This window comes from Mytilus californianus, unplaced genomic scaffold (genome assembly GCF_021869535.1).
Source record: "Mytilus californianus isolate M0D057914Y unplaced genomic scaffold, xbMytCali1.0.p SCAF_15, whole genome shotgun sequence".
NCBI lineage: Eukaryota > Metazoa > Mollusca > Bivalvia > Mytilida > Mytilidae > Mytilus > Mytilus californianus.
The window spans coordinates 12,332,145-12,353,603 of NW_026262637.1; the positions used below are offsets into that span (position 1 = coordinate 12,332,145).

The following is a 21,459-nucleotide window of genomic DNA, read 5'->3' on the forward strand; positions in this document are numbered from 1 at the left end:
GCCTTTTGTCAACTTAAAAAAAGTTTGTCTGATCGGTTGTCAGGGGGGATTTTCAAGTGTTTTAAATTTTTCATGGAAAGGCAGACAGAAACAAATCAGAGGTTGAAGACGAACTATACCCTATAGGTAATTAAAGTTATGTGCTATTATAGATCCTCTTGTAAAGTCTTGTAAAAATCATTATTTGCACCTACCATAATCGACTGTTTTTGAAAATGTGTCTTTACTTGTTATTCATCTACACACGTAGTTCAATGTACTTTACCTTCAATGTAGATTATATGATACCATATAGCCCTATATACTCTAATATTGGTTGCTGTGCATACAACAACATCTTGCATATAACAAGAAGACATATACTGTTTATTGCACTATGTCTTATTTTCAGATCGGCATATGATCTGAGAATAAGATACCTTGCTTCTTACTAGACTGACTTATTGGTTCGGCTTTTTATCTTAGTACAATGTTTACTAAGTTATAGTATGCCAGGAATAAAAACCTTCTTGAATATATTTTTCTCACACTCATCTGACCATGGCTTTACTATAATTCTAAAATGCCAATTGCAAGTGCTTGGTCATGTTGATAAGCAAGTTAAAAGTCTGCGGTTCAGTTTCATAGCCGAATATAGCACTCATGACCTGTCGTACTCGAGACATGTTTATTTCATAAATTACAAACAAGATATGCATGTTTATGACATAAAGTATACACACACACACACACACGCACACACATAAAAACCCCAGATATAATCATGCATGTTTACATTGAATACAAAAAAGATAGTTGAATTTTAAAATGCAGAACCCGAGACAATAAGATAATTTCAGAAGTCATTATCAGCCTTTCATAATGACCACTCTATTATGAGTATCACTGACATGCTTAAGTTAAAATCCATCCAGTGAACAGTTTGGATTTTTTTTTCTCGAATTCTTCATGAATTGTTCCCAATAGAATTCGTAGAATTGTTCTCATTTAGAATCCGTAGAAATCACGGAAATACTTTTACACTCCTTGCAATGTACCCAACTAATCAACAAACAACCAGAGAGACAACCAATCAACCAACCAATTAACTAGCTTTCGTATTTTCATTTTTCAAATGATCCTATCTATGATATTAAGATTTCAGTTTCCTGAAAATCTCCAAATGTCTGTCTTACTGGTGAACTTTCTTGCGTAAAGCGGTTTTCGACGGCGGGCTTTTCTCCATTCATTTCTTTGAGCCGTACTAGTTGTTCCTCGATATAGTTTTTCTCTTCTTTAAGCTGATCTAATTGTTCCTTGAAATCACAGTTTTCTCTTTTTAATCTCTCTATCTCACAATCTTTTTCTATTAATTTCCTACTTGCTTCACTCTCTTGATATTGCATTTGTCTATATTTCCATATGGCTCCTATTACTAAAAGACCAAGTATAACAGATTCTGCGATACAGCATATCTTATAACTATCATTTTTCCTACTAGGCGATGAATTTTGAACATGATTCAAATTACTCCTACATAAAGTTATATATTGCAGTTTGTGATAATTTGAACTATTTGTTGACATAACAGGCACTGTCTTAATGTTGAATAGTTCAGTATTTTGTTCAACAAAGTAAAGTGTAATCCTATCATTTGTTTGACTTGGTCTACAATCTTCTATAAGTTGACATTCTATATCATATATACAATGATAATCACGAGGAGTCGACGAACAAAATGTTTTTGCTCTATTGGACCACGCTTTGTCATCTGGACAGACTGTTGCTCCGCTGCAATAAAAAAAATGAAACAAAATAATGAAATCATTAAAAAAGAATGATTGATTAATTAAGTTGTGGTGTTTAACGTAACTTCCAGCACTCTTGGCTATATCGTCGTGGCTACAAGATCAATCTAATTAAAATATAGATCTCGGATTTCGTTATACTACGTTATACTACCTCGTATGTAGTATAACGTAGTATAACGAAATCCGAGATCTATATTTTAATTAGATTGCTACAAGATTTTATTGGCAGAAAAAGACGGAGGGATCAACCGAACTTTGAATTGAAAAGAAGACGACAGTCAGTTCCAATAAAATTGTCTACCTGGTGGTAAATCATACCTCAAAATTTATGACGTATTTTTTACTATACACATGTAGTTATTCAATAGTTAGTATATCCATGGAAGTATTATATTATATTACTTCCATGGTATATATCTTTTGAGAATGAAACAACCCGTACACATTTGTATAAAAGCTGATGTTTGATGTACACCAATTAAATAGCCTTCACACTAAATCCATTGGATGTTGGATGTGTACGGATTGATAATTTAGTCTTAGATGCATGATTTTTTTTATTAGTTGTTAGTGGCTTTGAACTAGCTGTCAGTAACTGCGAGTACTCTCAGATCTGTACTTAGTGTCTTTTCGTTGTTTGGATGTACAAGTACCCGGCCACGTCCACTTGTATTTGTAGTATTTGTAATTTTATCCATCTGATGAGTTAATTAAGCCTCTTTCAACTGATTTTTATAGTTCGTTCTTATGTTGTACTGTTACACCACTGTCCCAGGTTAGGGGGAGGGTTGGGATCCCGCTAACATGTTTAACCCCGCCACATTATGCATGTATGTGCCTGTCCCAAGTCAGGAGCCTGTAATTCAGTGGTTGTCGTTTGTTTATGTGTTACATATTTGTTTTTCGTTCATTTTTTGTACATAAATTAGGCCGTTAGTTTTCTCGTTTGAATTGTTTTACATTGTCATTTCGGGGCCTTTTATAGCTGACTGTGCGGTATGGGCTTTGCTCATTGTTGAAGGCCGTACGGTGACCTATAGTTGTTAATTTCTGTGTCATTTGGTCTCTTGTGGAGAGTTGTCTCATTGGCAATCATACCACATCTTCTTTTTTATATTTCCAATGACAATGTGAATATATGCATGTGAGAACTTTACCAACAGGTCTAATGTAGGACCAAGGAGGCTATATTTTAATAGCCCAGTCACCGATTTCAATCACGTGACCTAGCTTAGCGATTCTTTTTATCACTAGGCTAGGGTTGTTCGCGGTAACAGCCTGGTACATCAGAAGGCATATATTAAGTTGGTGATAAACATGTCGGTTTCTTTATATTTTTATCATTTTCCATTTATGCTAATTTTATATCAAGCAGAGTGTGTTCTCTTCTTCTATATTACCGCTTCGGTTCTAATGAAGTAAATGAGAGCAGCCGTATGCGGTCCTGATTTATAACAGGGACAGTAAATCCACTTATCTTGATTTCCCCGATAAGTGATTGAAGATAAAAACTTAAAATAATCAAAGCATGCTGTGATCCAGAAATTCATAGTTTACAGAATGTAGGGGAAAATTCACAATAATGGGAACAACAAATAATAAATTTGGTTTATTATTTAGTTTACTATCCACAGCAGTCACGTCACTGATATATTATAGAGAGTCTCTCTAATATAATATAATATATCTGATTCAGTGACCGCTTTGGATAATAAACTTTGAATTGATAGTAAATGACAAATACAAGTTTTTACTAGTATATTTATGTTCATATTATACAGTAAAATACGAAAATAATTGAAAGTAATGGAAAACAAAAGAATAACTGATTTTGAAAAAGGGGGTGGGATAAAAAAAATTGTCCTGTCCCTAAGAACCTATACGTATCGGGTTTATGCACATGCCAATGGCATTCTCGAAGGTCTTAAATTGTCGGTCGATGGGTAATATGTTAGATGGATTGGTCCCAAAATGTTGATACTTTTTTACGATTGAATTTGAATTTATTTATTTTTTCCTGTGTGATTTTAGTTGTTCTTATTAATACGTCTTTGTGTGCAATAAGTCACTGATAAACAATCGAATTTGGAAGCTTGTGCTTCTTTTCAAGGACTTCCATTTGGCGACCAAGCGCGTCGTTTCCTGTGAATTACTTTTAATATGGTGTCAATGAAGTATTCATAATCATGTCATTATGTAGAAATGAATTATTAATATATCTTGTTCCCGAAATTAAAAGTCAGCATATAATGAGGTTTTAATTCACTTGTACAACTTCTAGTGAACAAGGAAGTAAGTTAAATGTGTATTTTTTATCTCAACTTGATTATAGTCCCCGATATATCACTGTTGTTTACATGCGATACAAATCTGTTTACTGACCTGATCCCCATACGATAAGATATCTGGAATAACAATATCAGTAACAATAACATCTTATTTCGTCTTTTTTTTCTTCTTCTAAAATAGCGTCGTACAAATAAACGCAAAATCTATGTTTTGTTTATCAGATTATTTTCAAAATTGGCCATTCCCCATTTAAACATGTTAAATTCTCATATTTATTTCAGGGCAATGGAAACCCCCTTTACCAGTTATAGTAAATAACTATAGTGTTATATGCTATAAATAGTAAAAGGGGTTTCCATTGTTCTGAAATAGCCTATATGCTGATTTACTTCGTCAAACAGAATCAATATCAGAGGCGGATTTGGGGGGGGGGGGGGGGCCTTTTGTGGGAAAAATTTGGTTGATTATATAGGGAATCACTGAAGCATGACTGGAGCGGGCCCCCTCTTAGGCAGTCAGTGGGCCCCTTTCTGGATCCGCCACTGAATATTTAATAATAATAATGATTTCCTTTATTTCAAAAGGATAACATATTTAAATCAATTATATGAAAAAGGAGATTTGATATGATTGACAATGAGACAACTATTCACCAAAGTTAAAATGAAGTGGATTTAAGTAAGGATTTGTACTGTAGTAGTCTTACTATACCAATCCTTGATTTAAGCAATTATATATATATAATAGGCAACCGTATACGACCTTTGATCAACAATGAGAAAAACCCATACCGTATAGTCGGCTATAGACTTAATTGCTACATGTCCCTTCCTTATTATTTTTTTTCAATTTTTCCCCTTTAACAATTTTACTTCTATAACTAGGAGATTAACATTATACTGACATCTTCAGAGGAAGGCTCCAAGGGTATATAAAAGGCTCCGACACTAAAAATATGTAATAGTTCAATTCTGAACAGTCTAAAGTTGGTTATTTATATATATAAGACCATGCAAGTATTGTAACATATATAACACTTCCATGGTAAGACCATTTTGGATTTCAAGTGATACTGACATATAGTGGCATGACGAAACTAATTTAAACTATTCATGGAATTTTCAAAATTGTGAATTAGTCTGTTGCCGGCCACTTCATGATGACGACCGGTCATATAGGAGGGTCTGGATAGGGGCTCTACATTTCTGTATTCTTTAATCTTTAAGGCCATTTTTCTTTTTTCTTTATATGCTTTGTCCATAATTCTCAATTCTTTATATTCTAGAAAATCATATACTCTCTATTAATTATGTCTTTCATTTTTTTCTCAGATTCTTTATATTTTTCGGCCATTATTCTCTATTCTGTAAACCACTATCTATATACCCTCATATATATGTCGTACAACACTCATATTTTATGGAAAGATAAAAAAAAAAGTGTACACAGTGACTGATTTTAATGTGGAGAATCGTTCAGTCATCTATAAATAAGTTTTCGGTTTGATTCCATTCATTCGCAAGAAAAATAAATCAGTAAATTAAGTTTTCAAAGGTACTATATATTTTTTAATCGGTTTCAAAATGATTATTGACATAATATAAATAATTTAAAGATTAGCTTAATCTTACGTCATAAAAGGGGTGTTTAAAAAAACACCAACAGATACTGTAAATTTATCGAAGAAAGACACTGTTACTCCATTGCTAAATGAATGGACGAAAAATATAAAATATTGTGTATTTTTTTTAAATATATTGCTTGGGTTTTTAGGTTATAAATCAATTATTTATAATATCATATATTTAAATTATTTACATGTTGACACCCTATATATATATAAAGGAAGTTCGTGTCTGTTTATTGACAATTATTGACACATGTTTTAATTATTTAATTGACCATTCCTAACCCTCAGTAGGTGTCCTGGTGATCATGTTACACAACATCATTTCCACCATGGATTCATTGCAGAGCGCGGTAAAACTTATTCCAGCGTGGCTGACTCTCGATTTTGTGATCACTGTCTACAAAGTTTGTGCATTTGTTACTGCTTATTGTATGGTACAGAACAGTGTAAGTACAACTTGATTCATTGTTATATCGGATTCTTATTATTATTCCATATTATCTGGGAATAGCATAATATATTATGTCCAAGATATTACCATTTTTTTTTTAGTTATGACTGTTTGGCTCAAACGGAAAAGGATTTAATATCATACTATATCTGTATATAAATTCTTGGTAAAAGTATTCGTACATGTATAGTAAGAAAAAAAGAAATAAATCAGAAAAATAAAAAAAAAATTGTCCGAAAAATAAATAGTAACAGAACATGCAGAACTATTTTGGAAATTCAGGACTAAATAACCTTCATTTAAATCGTTAAGAGATATGTTTTTTTTCTCACAAAATTGAGTATGTTAATCTAGGTATAATATATAAGAATAATAGCCTCTCGAGCAACAGATTTTGTCCTTTTGTACTAATGGTTTTGAAGGCCTCATGCAGGGAACATTAACATTTTATTCTTAAATGAGTTTCATTTCGTTTAGACAAAATCTCTTCGTTTTAACTGTGATGTAATCTGGAAAATGAATGTACATAGCTAAAGCAAACGAATGTAGAACAGAAGGTCACAGACAAAAAGTAACGGACAGACCGTCACAATTATGTTTCTTTGAATAAAAACACTTGTTCTTAAAATCATTTTTGTATTTTCTTGAACTTTTACATGAAAAGCAACTTTTTAAACAAAATTTATTCTTAAAAAATCAATATTGATCACATAATTCTTAAGAAAAAAATTTGTCAAAGTAACGTGATATTAAAATGGTTTCAATAAATTCTTTATAGGATTACAATTTTATAAATCTTCATTTATCAAGGCTTATGAACAATTTCCTATACTGCAAAATTGATATATGTCTTATAAAGAAATTATTTCCAGAAATTTCTCTTATATATTCAAACAATTGTTAACAAATTATTTGTCAGTTTTTGTCCTATCAAATGTGTCACTTTCTGTCCTGCGACTTTCTGTCAGCTGTGACTTTCTGTCAGCTGTGACTTTCTGTCAGCTGTGACTTTCTGTCTGCTAGCACACCAATGTCCCATGTTAGGGGAGAGTTTGGCACCCAATATATACTCTGGTGGAGAGTCTCAATGGCAATTATACCACATCTTCTTATTTTTATATTGTGAGGTTGAATGTTCCTTTGGTATCTTTCGCTTCTTTCTTTTTACTATCAAAAAACTTTTAACCAATTGCATCAACGCTTTTCAAATCAAAACCTACATGAGTATCATTTTACAAAATGTATTATTTTTTCTCTCTGTTTTTTTCTCCTCGAAATAGTCAAGATATAGAAACAGTCACATTATGTTGATAAACCTATAATTAAATCGAATCATTCTTTTAAAGCTTAAATCGTTTATAACATTTGAATCGAAAAAAGAAGATATAACAATACATCTGGAAATGAAATATTTGTGGAGTGTTTATGCAAGATAGAATTGAAGACGAATACCACTTGATGTGGCATTGTCAAAACTAAAGCAAAGGCATGTATATTTTATGTTAAGGATAGTGAAAACATGTTGAAGGCCGTACTTTGACCTTTAATTGTTTACTTTTTATACATTGAGACTTGTATGGAGAGTTGTCTCATTGGCACATAGATTGGAACCCATCATGCGCATACCACATCTTCTTATTTATAGAACTTATTACTTATCTGATGATCTTTAGGAATACCACAGACCTATATAATTCAAGATACAAGACATTGACAACTCCATACAATGGTCATATAGTATAACCAGAAACCAAAGACATATACATTATACTACTGAAACAAATAATAAAAGAGATTCGACAACTCCATTAAATGGCCATACAGTATAAAATTTATTGAAATATCATACGACTATCTCATTATTTTTCACGTCTCGTATTGCAATGTACTTTTTTCCCTTACCGAAATATTTCTTCTCTTCCATTTTTTTCCCTCATCATTAGATTTTTCCGGATATGGTTAAAAAGATTTGAATTTTAGTTCATTTCTATGTTTTGAAGTTTAGTATGACGTTCATTTTCACCGAACTAGTACACAATTTTGCTTAGGCTTTAGCTGAAGCCCGCCTTCGGGGCGGGATTTTCTCGCTGAGTTGAAGACCCATCGGTGACCATCGTCTGTTCTCTGCTCTTTTGTCGGGTTGTTGTCTCTTTGACACATTAAGGTTGTATTAGGTTTTATATTTCTCTGTCTTTAAAAACAATGAAAGTTAAGAATTAATATCAAGATATCGAAAATTATACATCTGTTATTCAACAAAGCCACTGAAGAGGTTGGTCACCATGATACAAAAATTAATAAACTAAAAGACGTAACACGTAATAAACAATAACTATGGTATAATTTACGATATACAGAAAAACAATCTAAAAACTATGAAATATCTATAACGTAAATCAAGCATGCAATATTAGCAGATTTAACAGGGTCGAGTGGCGGATTTACCCCCCCCCCCCCCCCCCCCCCCCCCCCAGTCCAGGTCACCAAAAAAGTATCTAACATAATTATATTGCTACTGAATCTGCTTATCTAGTGGGGAAATTAATCACAGCTTGATTTGACTTTTGAACTGGCCGTTAATTAACCACAGCTTCAACTTTTGTGATTTATGACCACTTATTGGTAGGTGTGTAAATATTGACACCTGTGTGTAATATCTCTTTCCAAAAGATTTTTGAGGGAAAGAATTTTTTTGGGGAAAAAAGGGGGGGGTAAAAAGAAATTGTAGGGGGTCAATTTTTTCTCATTTCAGATTTCAGAAATTAAAAAGAAAAATTATTCAAATATTATTTTTTTTGCAAAAAAAAGTGTGTGTGTGGAGGGGGGTTAATACGCAACAGCATAGCACAAAAGCAAAAAAAAAAAAGGGGGGGGTACATTTTTTTTTTTTTTTTTGTGGGGGAAGGGGGGGTCAATTCGCAACAGCAAAGTGTATTGCACAAAAGCAAAAAATTGAATATAAATTCAAATCATATAACCAATTCTAAGTTCTTTGACTACAGTTATTCTGTGTCAGAAACCTTTTATGTGTCAAATATTTAATTACAATCCAAATTCAGACCTGTATCAAGCGCAAATATTGCGTCCATTTTTGCCCCAACTGTTCAGGGTTGGACCTCTGCGGTCGTATCCAGCTGCGCTCGGCGAAGCAATCTATTATTAATACAATATCACGGATTAAGATCGATTAACAGGTGAAATCTTCAGGAAAGTAATTACTTAAAACCAAAATATGTGTTTTAAACAAATATGTACAAATAAATGTTTAGTTCCAAGAATGTTAGTATCGATATATTATGGGATATGTCTTCTTAACAAAATTCTCACATTACATGTACCATTTTTGTATTTTTTTTTCTTCAAAACTGTCTTTTTGTGATTTTATTCTGTCGCATGTGTTATAGTAGTCTCAGCTTTATTCAAACACAAACGTTTTTTCAAACAATATCTTTTTAACTGAATGTCGTATTTTCTTTTCACTCCTATTTTAAAATACAAACCAGAAATGTGTTTAAAAAAAAGCTGCCCCCCCCACCCTCTTTCCACAAAAAAAGAATTTGATTGTCATTGTTTAATATATAAGCATTAATAAAACGCAATTGTATGTTATAAAACATAATCTGGAACTAATACGTTTATCTATTAGTCCAAGCATACAGTAATATATGACAGTATATTTTTCCTGTTTTAATTACCATGTACATACATGTATGAGACCTATGAATGGGTCACCATTTATGAGGATATGAATGGGATCAGAGACATACAATATATGTCTCTCAGAGGCGGATTTAGGGGGGGGGGTGGCAGCCCCCCCCCCTTTTGCGGGAAAAATTTGGTTGATTATATAGGGAATCACTGAAGCGTGACTGGAGCGGCCCCCTCTTGGGCAGTCAGTGGGCCCCTCTTATAAAATATTCTGGATCCGCCACTGTCTCTGATGGGGTTTACAGAAAAGGGAATAATGGGACCAATATATATAAATAACAGAATACAGAGGTGATTGTTGGTTGCTTAACGTCCAGTGGCAAATATTACAGGCATGCTTAGGACATTTATAATACAGATCAATTGGCAGAAGAATAAAAAATAGAGTGAAATGGTAAAAAAAAATAGAATATATAGAACTATAGAAACGATGATCTGACACCCCCATCAAGGTCCTGGAGTCAGCGATATTTAAGATATCAAATGTCTATTTATAGACACCAAGTGATGATATATGCAGGCAGAGATACATGGAAGAACGCGAATTTCTATTTATAGTAATTAAAGTGGCTCTAGCTGTCAAATTCATGTTCACCGATTTGCCTCAAATTCACATATTTGATTTATAACCATGTATAACATTTATCCAAATTATAAAAAGTCTAAAATAAACAATTTACAGGGCATCGATAAAATGTAGCTTCGTTTCGTGTGTGTTTTAGTCTTGACACCATCTACTTAACTATCGAAGTCCTTGGATGGTCATATAAGCGATATAAACATATATTTAGATATAAATAGAAGCGACCTCGTGCAATTTGATTTTTCTAGGTCTGTTTAATTTCATATTATAGATTAAAATTATATGTTGATCATCGTTTTATCCTGTATAAGAATGATTTTTTTTTTTTGTGGATCGAATCAGTCAATCATATAATTAACCTCTGTTTCACTTTCAATGGTGACGTTCTTTTCCTTTAAATAACCGAACACGCATAATGCATGCGTTATCCATCTATAGCTGGGCGATACACGTTACATGCAAGTAAGTAAGTAAGTAATTATTTTTTATTGAAATAAAGTCCAAACATTGGACATGTATGATAAAGGTAAAAATATACAGGTAAATGTGGAGAAGTTTGATTCGATTTATTGGCGCATATTAATACCATCAGAAAAATAGAGAGTGGCGCAATTGATACCTTTTCAAAACTATAATTGGCGCAAATTGATTCTGCCCATTGAATCCGTATTCATGTGAACTTCAATTAAACCCCTTAGCTATAGGGGCAGAATCAATTTGCGCCAATTACAGTTTTGAAAAGGTATCAATTGCGTCACTCTCTATTTTTCTGATGGTATTAATTGCTCCAATAAATCGAATCAAACTGCGCCACATTTACCTGTATATTTTTACCTATATCATAAATGTCCAATGTTTGGACTTTATTTCAATAAAAAATAATTACTTACTTACTTACTTACATACTTACTTACTTACTTACTTACTTACTTACTTACTTACTTACTTACTTACTTACTTACATGAAAGTGTATCGCGGTAAGGGTATGAAAAGGTATGTACTAAGAAATTCTAGAAGAACAAAAATAACGGACTTGAATCTAGATACGCTGACAAAGGTTCAGGCCAAGACATATGCATTAAAATCCGAGATGTTGGCTGAGAAGCTGCGAGAAGTCGATACGAAAAAGAAACTTTGCTCAAGAAAAGTACCAAAAACTAGTGAGAGGAGAAGTTAGCAAAAAGGCAAATTTGTCTTTTTTCAGTTACAAATACCTGCCTTTGGTTTAATGTTGAACAGAGACTTATTATAGTTTTAACTGTAAATATATATGAGTGAACGTTTTAATTCAGCATATTTTTTGTATTAAAATGACTTTAACTCCGCCAGTCAGTAAACTACCAGTACCAAATCCGGACAATGGAGGAGTCAATCATTTAGTTGATATATATAAGTAAAAATAAATAAATTCATACATTTGGTGCACTTAAATGATTTTTTTATTGGCGCAAATGATACCTATAGTTTTTAAAATGAAGTGGCACAGAAGTAGCATTGGCGCAAATAAGTTGTGGCGCAAATGAGTTCATTTTTGGCGCAAAAAGATATCGCCCGATTCAATAAGGTCGAATTATACACTTGCAAGTGAATAATTCATCATCAATGTTTCTTAGCTTAATTTGACAAAATTGAACCATACTGGCTGCATGCTTAATTTTAGTTATATATATATTTTGGAGTTTAGTATGACGTCCATTATCACTGAACTGAAGTAGACATTTTTGTTTAGGGGCCAGCTGAAGAACGCCTCCGGGCGCGGGATTTTCTCGCAGTGTTGAAGACCCATTGGTGGCGGCACATTCCCCATTTCTATTCTCAATTTTATGCTAAAAGCGAATCATTATTTCACTATTTCACATTCATTAATGATTGAACAAAAACAAAATCATATTTTATTTTTTTTTTTATATATCTCATAGCTAGTGCCCCTTTAAGGCTCTTGAAAATGTTCGTCAAAACAAAAAAAAAACAAATAATATATATTTCTTTAAGTCTACAGGATGATGAATATTTGTTTTTAATCTGATCGTGAAAGTAAAATGAAATATAATACTTCCATGATATGATAAATACGAAATTGTAAAATAGTTTTTAGGAGATTTTGAAATTTGTTTATCTATGATAGATTTTGTTAAATTTGGGCCACAATGTAGCAGAGCTCTGACAAAGTACCGATGTAAACGCGTTATCTTATTAATTAAAAGCTCCTGGTCAACTGTTTTCTACGGAAGCCGATAAGGGCCATTAAAAAAAAAACTTTATGTCGTAATTACGACATAACATGTCGTAATAACGACATCACTATGTCGTAATTTCGACATAACATGTCGTTAAAACGACATAACATGTCGTTTAAACGACATCGCTATGTCGTAATTACGACATAACATGTCGTTATAACGACATCGCTATGTCGTAATTTCGACATAACATGTCGTTATAACGACATCGATATGTCGTAATTTCGACATAGCAAGTCGTAATTACGACATCACTATAGCTATGTCGTAATTTCGACATAACATGTCGTTATAACGACATCGCTATGTCGTAATTTCGACATAACATGTCGTTATAACGACATCGATATGTCGTAATTTCGACATAACAAGTCGTAATTACGACATCACTATAGCTATGTCGTAATTTCGACATAGCATGTCGTTATAACGACATCGCTATGTCGTAATTTCGACATAACATGTCGTTATAACGAGATCGCTATGTCGTAATTTCGACATAACAAGTCGTAATTACGACATCACTATAGCTATGTCGTAATTACGACATAGCTATGTCGTAAAAACGACATCGCTATATATATATAAAAGAATATGTATTATGATTGCCAAGAGACTAAATGACACAGAAATAAGCAACTATAGGTCATCATAATGCCCTCAATAATGAGAAAAGCCCCCGCATAGTCAGCTATGAAAGAGGGACGAAAGATACCAGAGGGAGAGTCCCCGAAATGACAGCTGTTTAACAATTTAATTCAAACGAGTGAAAATAACGGTTTTAATAATGTACAAACAAAGACCGAAACACGAATATGTAACACAGCAACAAATGACAACCACTGAATTACAGACTCCTGACCGCTATCTGATAATAACGACAACCTTATAGTTTAACTTTTCACTTTTTGAAGCGATAGGAATTTCAAAATGGTCGCCAGTAAAGGCAAAGTTTGTATCGTAAACAAATTCATCTTTTTTTTTTTAGAATATTGAACACTTTATGCAATCAAGCTTAATTAAAGTTATTCACTAGCACCTCAGACTTGCACATACTAGAACTTTATTTATAATCAAGTCAAATGAGACCCAGTTGAATAGGGGAGCAATTCAAGCTCCCTGGATCCTCTAATTATGTTTGGCATTGCAGGTTCTGAATAAGATGAATTTTAAGCTTTTCCCAATAAAGACTATGTTAAACTTTGGACTCATAGTGCTCAGACCCACGGATCTCTGTACCTTCATTTGTACACACTTGAATCTTAATGAACTACTGAGGCTTGAAGCAAATTATAACTGTATTGCTATTGTTGGTTCTTAATGAGATTCTTCAAGCGTCCTCCCCATTGAAGCCCTATTAAAACTTTGTACCCCAAGTTCTTTTAACCACTGTTCCCCAGGACAACTATTCCTACAAACTTAGAGGGAGGTTTGGGATCCCGCTAACATGTTTAACCCCGCCACATTCTTAATGTATGTGTCTGTCCCAAGTCTTTAATTTACATATTTGTTTTTCGTTTATTTTTGTACATAGAATAGGCCGCTAGTTTTTCTCGTTTGAATTGTATTACATTTGTCATTTCGGGGCCTTTTATAGCTGACTATGCGGTATGGGCTGTGATCATTGTTGAAGGCCGTACGGTGACCTATAATTGTTAATTTCTGTGTCATTTGGTTTCTTGTTGAGAGTTGCGTTTTTGAACAAACCAGCGTATCCCAAAGCCTTGATAACCTCTGTAGGCCCCAAATAAGACGAAAAAACATCAAAATTGGAGAGAAAACAGAAAATAAATGGTTTCTAACCTCAGGGATATTAACCCTTGGCATGCTGAATTGTTATCAGAAATTGTCTAAATTTCGAGTATTTGTAAAAATATGCAAATGATATGCAAATGAGCTGTACCCTGATGCTGATGCATACTGATTGCATTAAATCTAAGATAGCCAAGGGTTAATATCCCTGAGGTTAGAAACAATTTTTTTCAGTTTTCTCTCCAATTTTGATGTTTTTTTTCGTCTTATTTGGGGCCTACAGAGGTTATCAAGGCCTTGGGATACGCTGGTTTGTTCAAACACGCAACTCTCAACAAGAAACCAAATGACACAGAAATTTACAATTAAAGTCACCGTACGGCCTTCAACAATGATCACAGCCCATACCGCATAGTCAGCCATAAAAGGCCCCGAAATGACAAATGTAATACAATTCAAACGAGAAAAACTAGTGGCCTATTTTATGTACAAAAATAAACGCAAAACAAATATGTAAATTAAAGACTTGGGACATACACATACATAAAGAATGTGGCGGGGTTAAACATGTTAGCGGGATCCTAACCCTCCCCTTAAGTTTGTAGGAATAGTTGCCCTGGGGAACAGTGGTTAAAAGAACTTGGGGTACAAAGTTTTAATAGGGCTTCAATGGGGAGGACGCTTGAAGAATCTCATTAAGAACCAACAATAGCAATGCAGTAATAATTTGCATCAAGCCTCAGTAGTTACTGTACATTAAGATTCAAGTGTGTACAAATGAAGGTACAGAGATCCGTGGGTCTGTGCACTATGAGTCCAAAGTTTAACATAGTCTTTATTGGGAAAAGCTTAAAATTCATCTTATTCAGAACCTGCAATGGAAATGCAGGACTTCATAATTTACACAAATCTGTACATGCCAAACATAATAAGAGGCTCCAAGGAGCTTGAATTGCTCCCCTATTCAACTGGGTCTCATTTGACCTTTATTATAAATAAAGTTCTAGTATGTGCAAGTCTGAGGTGCAAGTGAATAACTTTAATTAAGCTTGATTGCATATAGTGTTCATTATTCTAAAAAAAAAAAGATGAATTTGTTTCCGCTACAAACTTTGCCTTTACTGACAACCATTTTGAAATGCCTATCGCATCAAAAAGTGAAAAGTTAAACTATAAGGTTGCCGTTATTATCACATAGCGGTCAGGAGTCTGTAATTCAGTGGTTGTCATTTGTTTGCTGTGTTACATATTCGTTTTTCGGTCTTTGTTTGTACATTATTAAAACCGTTATTTTCATTCGTTTGAATTAAATTATTAAACAGCTGTCATGTCGGGGACTCTCCCTCTGGTATCTTTCGTCCCTCTTTTATAGCTGACTATGCGGGGGCTTTTCTCATTTTTGAGGCAATTATGATGACCTATAGTTGTTAATTTCTGTGTCATTAAGTCTCTTGGCAATCATAATACATATTCTTTTATATATATATAGCGATGTCGTTATTACGACATAGCTATGTCGTTATTACGACATAGTGATGTCGTAATAACGATATGTTATGTCGAAATTACGACATAGCGATGTCGTTATAACGACATGTTATGTCGAAATTACGATATAGCGATGTCGTTATAACGACATGTTATGTCGAAATTACGACATGCTATGTCGTAATTACGACATAATTTTTTTTTTTTGAATGGCCCTTATCGGCTTCCGTAGTTTTCACAATTGTGTAAACTAAACTTTCTATGATGTCTTAATTATATAACAGCTACGGTGTTTGGGTTGTAAGTGTTACTTTTGTGATGTAAGTGTTGCGTTGCAAAAACAAATCGGTTGTTGTACTAATTAGTTAAATTTCAAGACAGTAATTGAGTATAGAATTATTCATAATTGATACTGAGAGAATCTGAATTATTCAGAGAGACGCCCGCTGTTACCATTTGTTGACACATTGGCTATATTCAATGGTTATCGCGGCAGGTGGAGTGGGATGGAGGCTTTACGAGTGAGACAATAACCTATTCAAATACTGATAAAAGTTCTTATAATCAACTGAATTTTTTTGAAATTGAATATACTGTACTTCCTTAGTAATCTAATTTAAAAAAAATAGGAATGAAAATAAAAATACCAGCAAGAAAAACACCTTTTAAAAAATTATTATTAGCTTTCTTTGTGAATTGATTTTGGTCGTGAAGGTGAATAGGATAAAGTGCAATTAGAATTTGATATATTTACAATTAAAAAATTTGCAGGCAATTTTTCATGACCCACAAATTAAAATGTACGACATCAAAATAAAAGTGACTAGCGTTTAAAGGTTTATTCTGAAACGATTTTTTTTTTGGATCATTCAGAAAAAAAATCTGCGATATCCCCAAAGTGTGAAAGTTTTTAAAAAGTATTTGTTTTTTACAAAAGAGGTTTGTAATCTTAAACTTTGAACTTTAGAGCACGAAACACACAACTTAAAAATGCCAATACTTAATACCCTAACCCTCATAAAAACCTTGCAGAGCAGGCATAAAGCTTTTAACGATGATCAATATCAAGCCATTTTTTCAGATAACAATGAAAATTATCTCAAATGTCAATAAAAACATCATTTAAGGTTCACGTGGTTCACGTACTGCAGTTCTTCTTGTTTTCTTTGTAACACACTGATATGCTACATAACAGCACATGTAACATAAAGACCGATTACTAATTCCATATGGATGTTTACCTGAACTTTAAAAAAAAATAAGAATATTTTTCCAACATTATATGTACAGCACATATAAATAAGCAATAAAATTGTCATGCATGGCATATTTACAGGGACCTTTTAACACAAATTAATTGACCGTATATTTACTAATATAATATTTATAATTAAAGTAATTCGCTTTAATGCATAAAAATACGTTAAAAAGAGGTTTTATTTATTAAGATCTATAATAAAATAATAAGTGAAGATGTAAAATTTTTTAAAAAATCTAAAAAGGCAGATTTTCTCAGTGAAATGTTAGCCCGGGATCCTGGCTCACTGCTCGACAGTATCCTATCGACGAAGTATTAGATTGGTTCAGGACGCCAGGCTAAGTGAAATGTTTTATGTACTTCATGATCATGTATCAATGTATATAAAAATCAAGATAAAATTATAAAAGCTTGTTTTGCCACTATCAATAAATTAGAAAGGTTTATATACATGATAATATACAAGATATGGTCCCTATCATAGATGTATTAGTGCAGGGACTTTCTATACTAGTATAGAAAGTCCCTGATTAGTGAAATGAAAAGATAGGAATGGTTATTGATTATTTAAGTTCATTTTCATAGCTTTATGTTTTATTTTCACTAAATTTCCTGTATTTTTCATGAACCATAGAAATAACCAAGCTAGGGTCGAACATGTGCATTGGTCCGAATTATATTTTTCAACTTTGAGACTTTCCATTTCAGAAGATCAAACGTGACTTCCGGTTGCAGAAGAAGCCCAAGCGAGAACTTACTGCAGATGAAGAGCAACGGATGATTGAGAAGTTTGAAAGAGGAGATGCTGAAGGTGTACAGTTTGTCATAGAAGCATTTTATGGCCATTTAGAAGCAAAGGTGATATCATAATTCACACTTTGGTCTTGTAATGTAATTAACCATGGTTTACCGTTAGATGGCTTAGCAGATCAATGTTAATCAGTGACGGATCCAGAAATGTTCATAAGAGGGGGCCCACTGACTGCCTAAGAGGGGACCCGCTCAGTCATGCTTCAGTGATTCCTTATATAATCAATCAAATTTTCCCCACAAAAGGGGGACCCGGGTCTCCTGCCCCCCTAAATCCGTCTCTGTGAATGATTTACTGACACTTCATCTGTCAGTGTCAAGACAGACTCAAATGCATAGCTTTCACATGTTTTGAGCCACATTAATATCAGTTCGGCCATAGTCAATTCAGCAATACTTCATAAGGTTCCTATTTATGCATTAAATGTTAAATGTGTTGAAAGGGAATATTACTTATCAAAAGTAATTTTGGGGTTAAAAGTGTGCATTTGCTCTGGAAAAAAGAAACACAACTTTAATATTATGTCACAACTGATAATACTGATATATTAGTCTCAGGTCACACTAGTCCAAATAATTATGACGTCTCAAAAGGATGTCATAATCTTCTATACTTTTTAGATATCATATCTTGTTGGGTACATCAAAAACTTTCAAATCTCATGTCTATGTTGAGAAGGGAAGACAACTCTTACTCCAAAGTACAGTATAATCATATATTGACATTCACTGATAAAAATGTGACAGTGTCCCTATTTATGAATGGTAAAAAATCTTTGTAAATAGTTTAAATGCACATTAATTTGTAATATTTCCTCTCTTTAATCAAATAAAGTTTGCAACATACAACTTAATATCAATATAATTATAGAGTATCGTTGATCATCTCAACAAGATTGATTTTCTTGCTTGAGCCGGTACAGCGAAAGTGAGAAAAGCAATCGAGTTGAGATGACCAATGAGATGGTCAATTTCATTGACAACGCCACATGCCCCCTTTGTTTATAGCAATAATGACTCCACTGAGAAATCAAATTATCAGTCAGCAAGATCAAAGGAAAATTTCGTAAAATAGCGCTAATTAATTTTATCTTCCATACTAAATAACCAATAAATTATTATCAGAGGACAGATGAGAAAATTTAGTACAATTTTTGCTGAAATATTCATTTCCATTATCATAAACTTTTTTGAAAGATCTTCTTCTACAACCAAACTGGGTGAATAATCCTAAGGGTACTTAAAATATATAGTTAGTAATTTTTCCCAGTCAGGCGACAAACATGGCCACCATAGCTAAACATCTAACATAAGGTAAAAATACACTAATTATGCTAATTTTCTTATATCTTCAGACCTACAATCATGTCATGACAATAGATCATGATAGATAGAGAAAATCTGATAGGGTTTTTCCTACTTCCTATTTTCATCAATAATCCTGTTGCATTGTATCAATTTATTTTTGGCAAACAATTCAGGTTTCTTGAAGTCTCTTCAGTCTTGTTTCTATAAATCACAGTTTCAATAGCTAACCCTCCCTGCTTTCAATCCATCACTTCTTTTCTGCCCAAGAACTTGTTTATACTTTCATGACTTTACAGATCTATATCTGTCATCTTTTTAACTCATACAATGTAGCACTTACTAATGTGAATTATTTCTTGAATATTGTAGGAGGAGGAGTTGATTTCACGGGATTTATTTCTTCACTCAGACAACAACTGCTGCACATGGGAAGATTTGATTGCACAGGATTTATTTCCTCACTCAGACGACAACTGCTGTAAATGGGATTTGTGTGATTGTTGTCGTGAAGAGATTTACAAAACCACCATGTCATCTAGTAAGACTGTTGAAAGTTATGTTGCTGAAATCTTTGCTAAGATAAAGGATGCAGATTACCCATACTTGGACACTTTTTATGATACACTACAGAAAATGAGGTCTAGTGGTAAACAGAAGCATGAAGATAATTATTGGAAAGTTTTACAATGTTTGGGGGAGACTGGCTCAGATATGATCATCAGGTCCTTAGTTCTGTGTGAACGAGCGTCGTGTAAATGTCACATCAATCGTAATCTCTATGTCCTGATGCAATTGTTTGTAGAAATGCAAAGTTCAGTTGCAGTTATCAAACATATCAATCTATATAAAGACAAGGTTGTGTCTGTGTTATTTAAAGCAGTACGTCAGAGGGAAATTCCAGAACTTTCTCGTAAAGGGTTTATTAGCTTGTACCGGTGTCTTCTTGTAGGAAAGTTTAGTATGGTTGAATTATACCTCCGCCATAATATTTTCCGAGACATTCAAGAACACATCAAATGTAGATTGCAGTTTTACAGCATACCAAGTATGGAGGCCATTCAGTACTGTGCAAAGATTCTTCATGTAATGGCATTGCTGGGAGGAACTAATACTCAACGTAGGATTAAATCAAGCCAGGCACTTAAACTTTTAATGGAATATGCCAAGACCTTCAATCCAAAAAATGCTCAGATGGAGAAAAACTATCTTTGGTGTTACCATAAAGAGGAACTATTCCTTCATTTCAATTCCCTCATCGAAATTCTTTTTGAGGAATCCCAGGAGAATCTTAAAGACAGTTGGCATCCCAAAGACAAACTGAGTGAAGATTTATCAGATGAAGCTAGTTATTTCTGTTCCTGTCCTAGTTGTCGAAAGCAATGTTGTGACAAAGACAAGTTTTTATATTGTGGTGCTTGTAAGCTATCCAGATACTGTAGTGAGAAATGTCAGAAGGAACATTGGAAAAATGGTCACAAGTCTACATGCCTGAGTGATCACTTACAGGAAAAGGACTTCAAATCATTTTGAAACTGTTCATACATGTACATGCTTGATTCCAACAGGAGAGGGGTTTTGTACCTGCCCTGAATGATGATGTCTATATAAAGACCTTTTCTGTATGTACATTTTGTACTTGTTTATTTCAAACTTTTAATTTGCATCTGCCTAAACAATCCACAAACCATAATAGATTTCCATGATGCAATTATAAATGTTAATTAAGGGAGCCATTTCTATTGAATGTGAGTTTTGTACATGTAAATGTGTCATACAAAGTTAAAACCTTTTTAATGACCAGCCTAACTATTTCAGACTGTTTTTGTTAAGAAAAATCTCCTTTTTTTTTAATTCACATGTTCAATACCTTCTATCATGGGGATTCATGCCTATATAGATATAAACGTGTATGAAATTACTTTTTAATCCTGAAAATAGTTTTTATGCCCCCGCCGTAGTGGTGGTGGCATTAAGTTTTACCCTTGTCTGTCTGTACGTACGTCCGTCCGTAAGTCTGTCCGTACGTCCCAAAATTGGTTTCCGTTCTCTAACTTGAGTTTGCCTCAACCAAATGTAATGAGACTTATACACAATGCTTATTACCACAAAACACAGATCAATTTGAATTTTGGTGGCGTCACTTTAACCGTT

General features: G+C 33.4%; 2 protein-coding genes across 2 annotated transcripts; one reads left to right on the top strand and one right to left on the bottom strand.

Annotated features, from left to right (window-relative positions):
* Positions 1-648: 648 nt before the first annotated feature.
* Positions 649-4,320, bottom strand: LOC127725426 (uncharacterized). The gene is made up of 2 exons (XM_052232359.1): positions 4,173-4,320; positions 649-1,770 (listed from the first exon to the last, which is right to left on the bottom strand). Exons 1-2 carry the CDS (start codon positions 4,223-4,225, stop codon positions 1,125-1,127), a joined length of 699 nt encoding a protein of 232 aa, XP_052088319.1. The 5' UTR covers positions 4,226-4,320; the 3' UTR covers positions 649-1,124.
* Positions 4,321-17,911: 13,591 nt separating this feature from the next.
* LOC127725427 (uncharacterized) lies at positions 17,912-21,180 on the top strand. The gene is made up of 2 exons (XM_052232360.1): positions 17,912-18,048; positions 19,678-21,180. Exons 1-2 carry the CDS (start codon positions 17,968-17,970, stop codon positions 20,836-20,838), a joined length of 1,242 nt encoding a protein of 413 aa, XP_052088320.1. The 5' UTR covers positions 17,912-17,967; the 3' UTR covers positions 20,839-21,180.
* The last annotated feature ends 279 nt before the right edge of the window (positions 21,181-21,459 follow it).

Coding starts and splice junctions, on each gene's coding strand:
- LOC127725427 (XM_052232360.1), top strand. CDS start 17,968: ATGATTGAGAAGTTTGAAAGAGGAGATGCTGAAGGTGTACAGTTTGTC. Junction 18,049..19,677: donor ATGGCCATTTAGAAGCAAAG/GTGATATCATAA, acceptor TGAATATTGTAG/GAGGAGGAGTTGATTTCACG.
- LOC127725426 (XM_052232359.1), bottom strand. CDS start 4,225: ATGTTATTGTTACTGATATTGTTATTCCAGATATCTTATCGTATGGGG. Junction 1,771..4,172: donor TCTTATCGTATGGGGATCAG/GTCAGTAAACAG, acceptor TTTTTATTGCAG/CGGAGCAACAGTCTGTCCAG.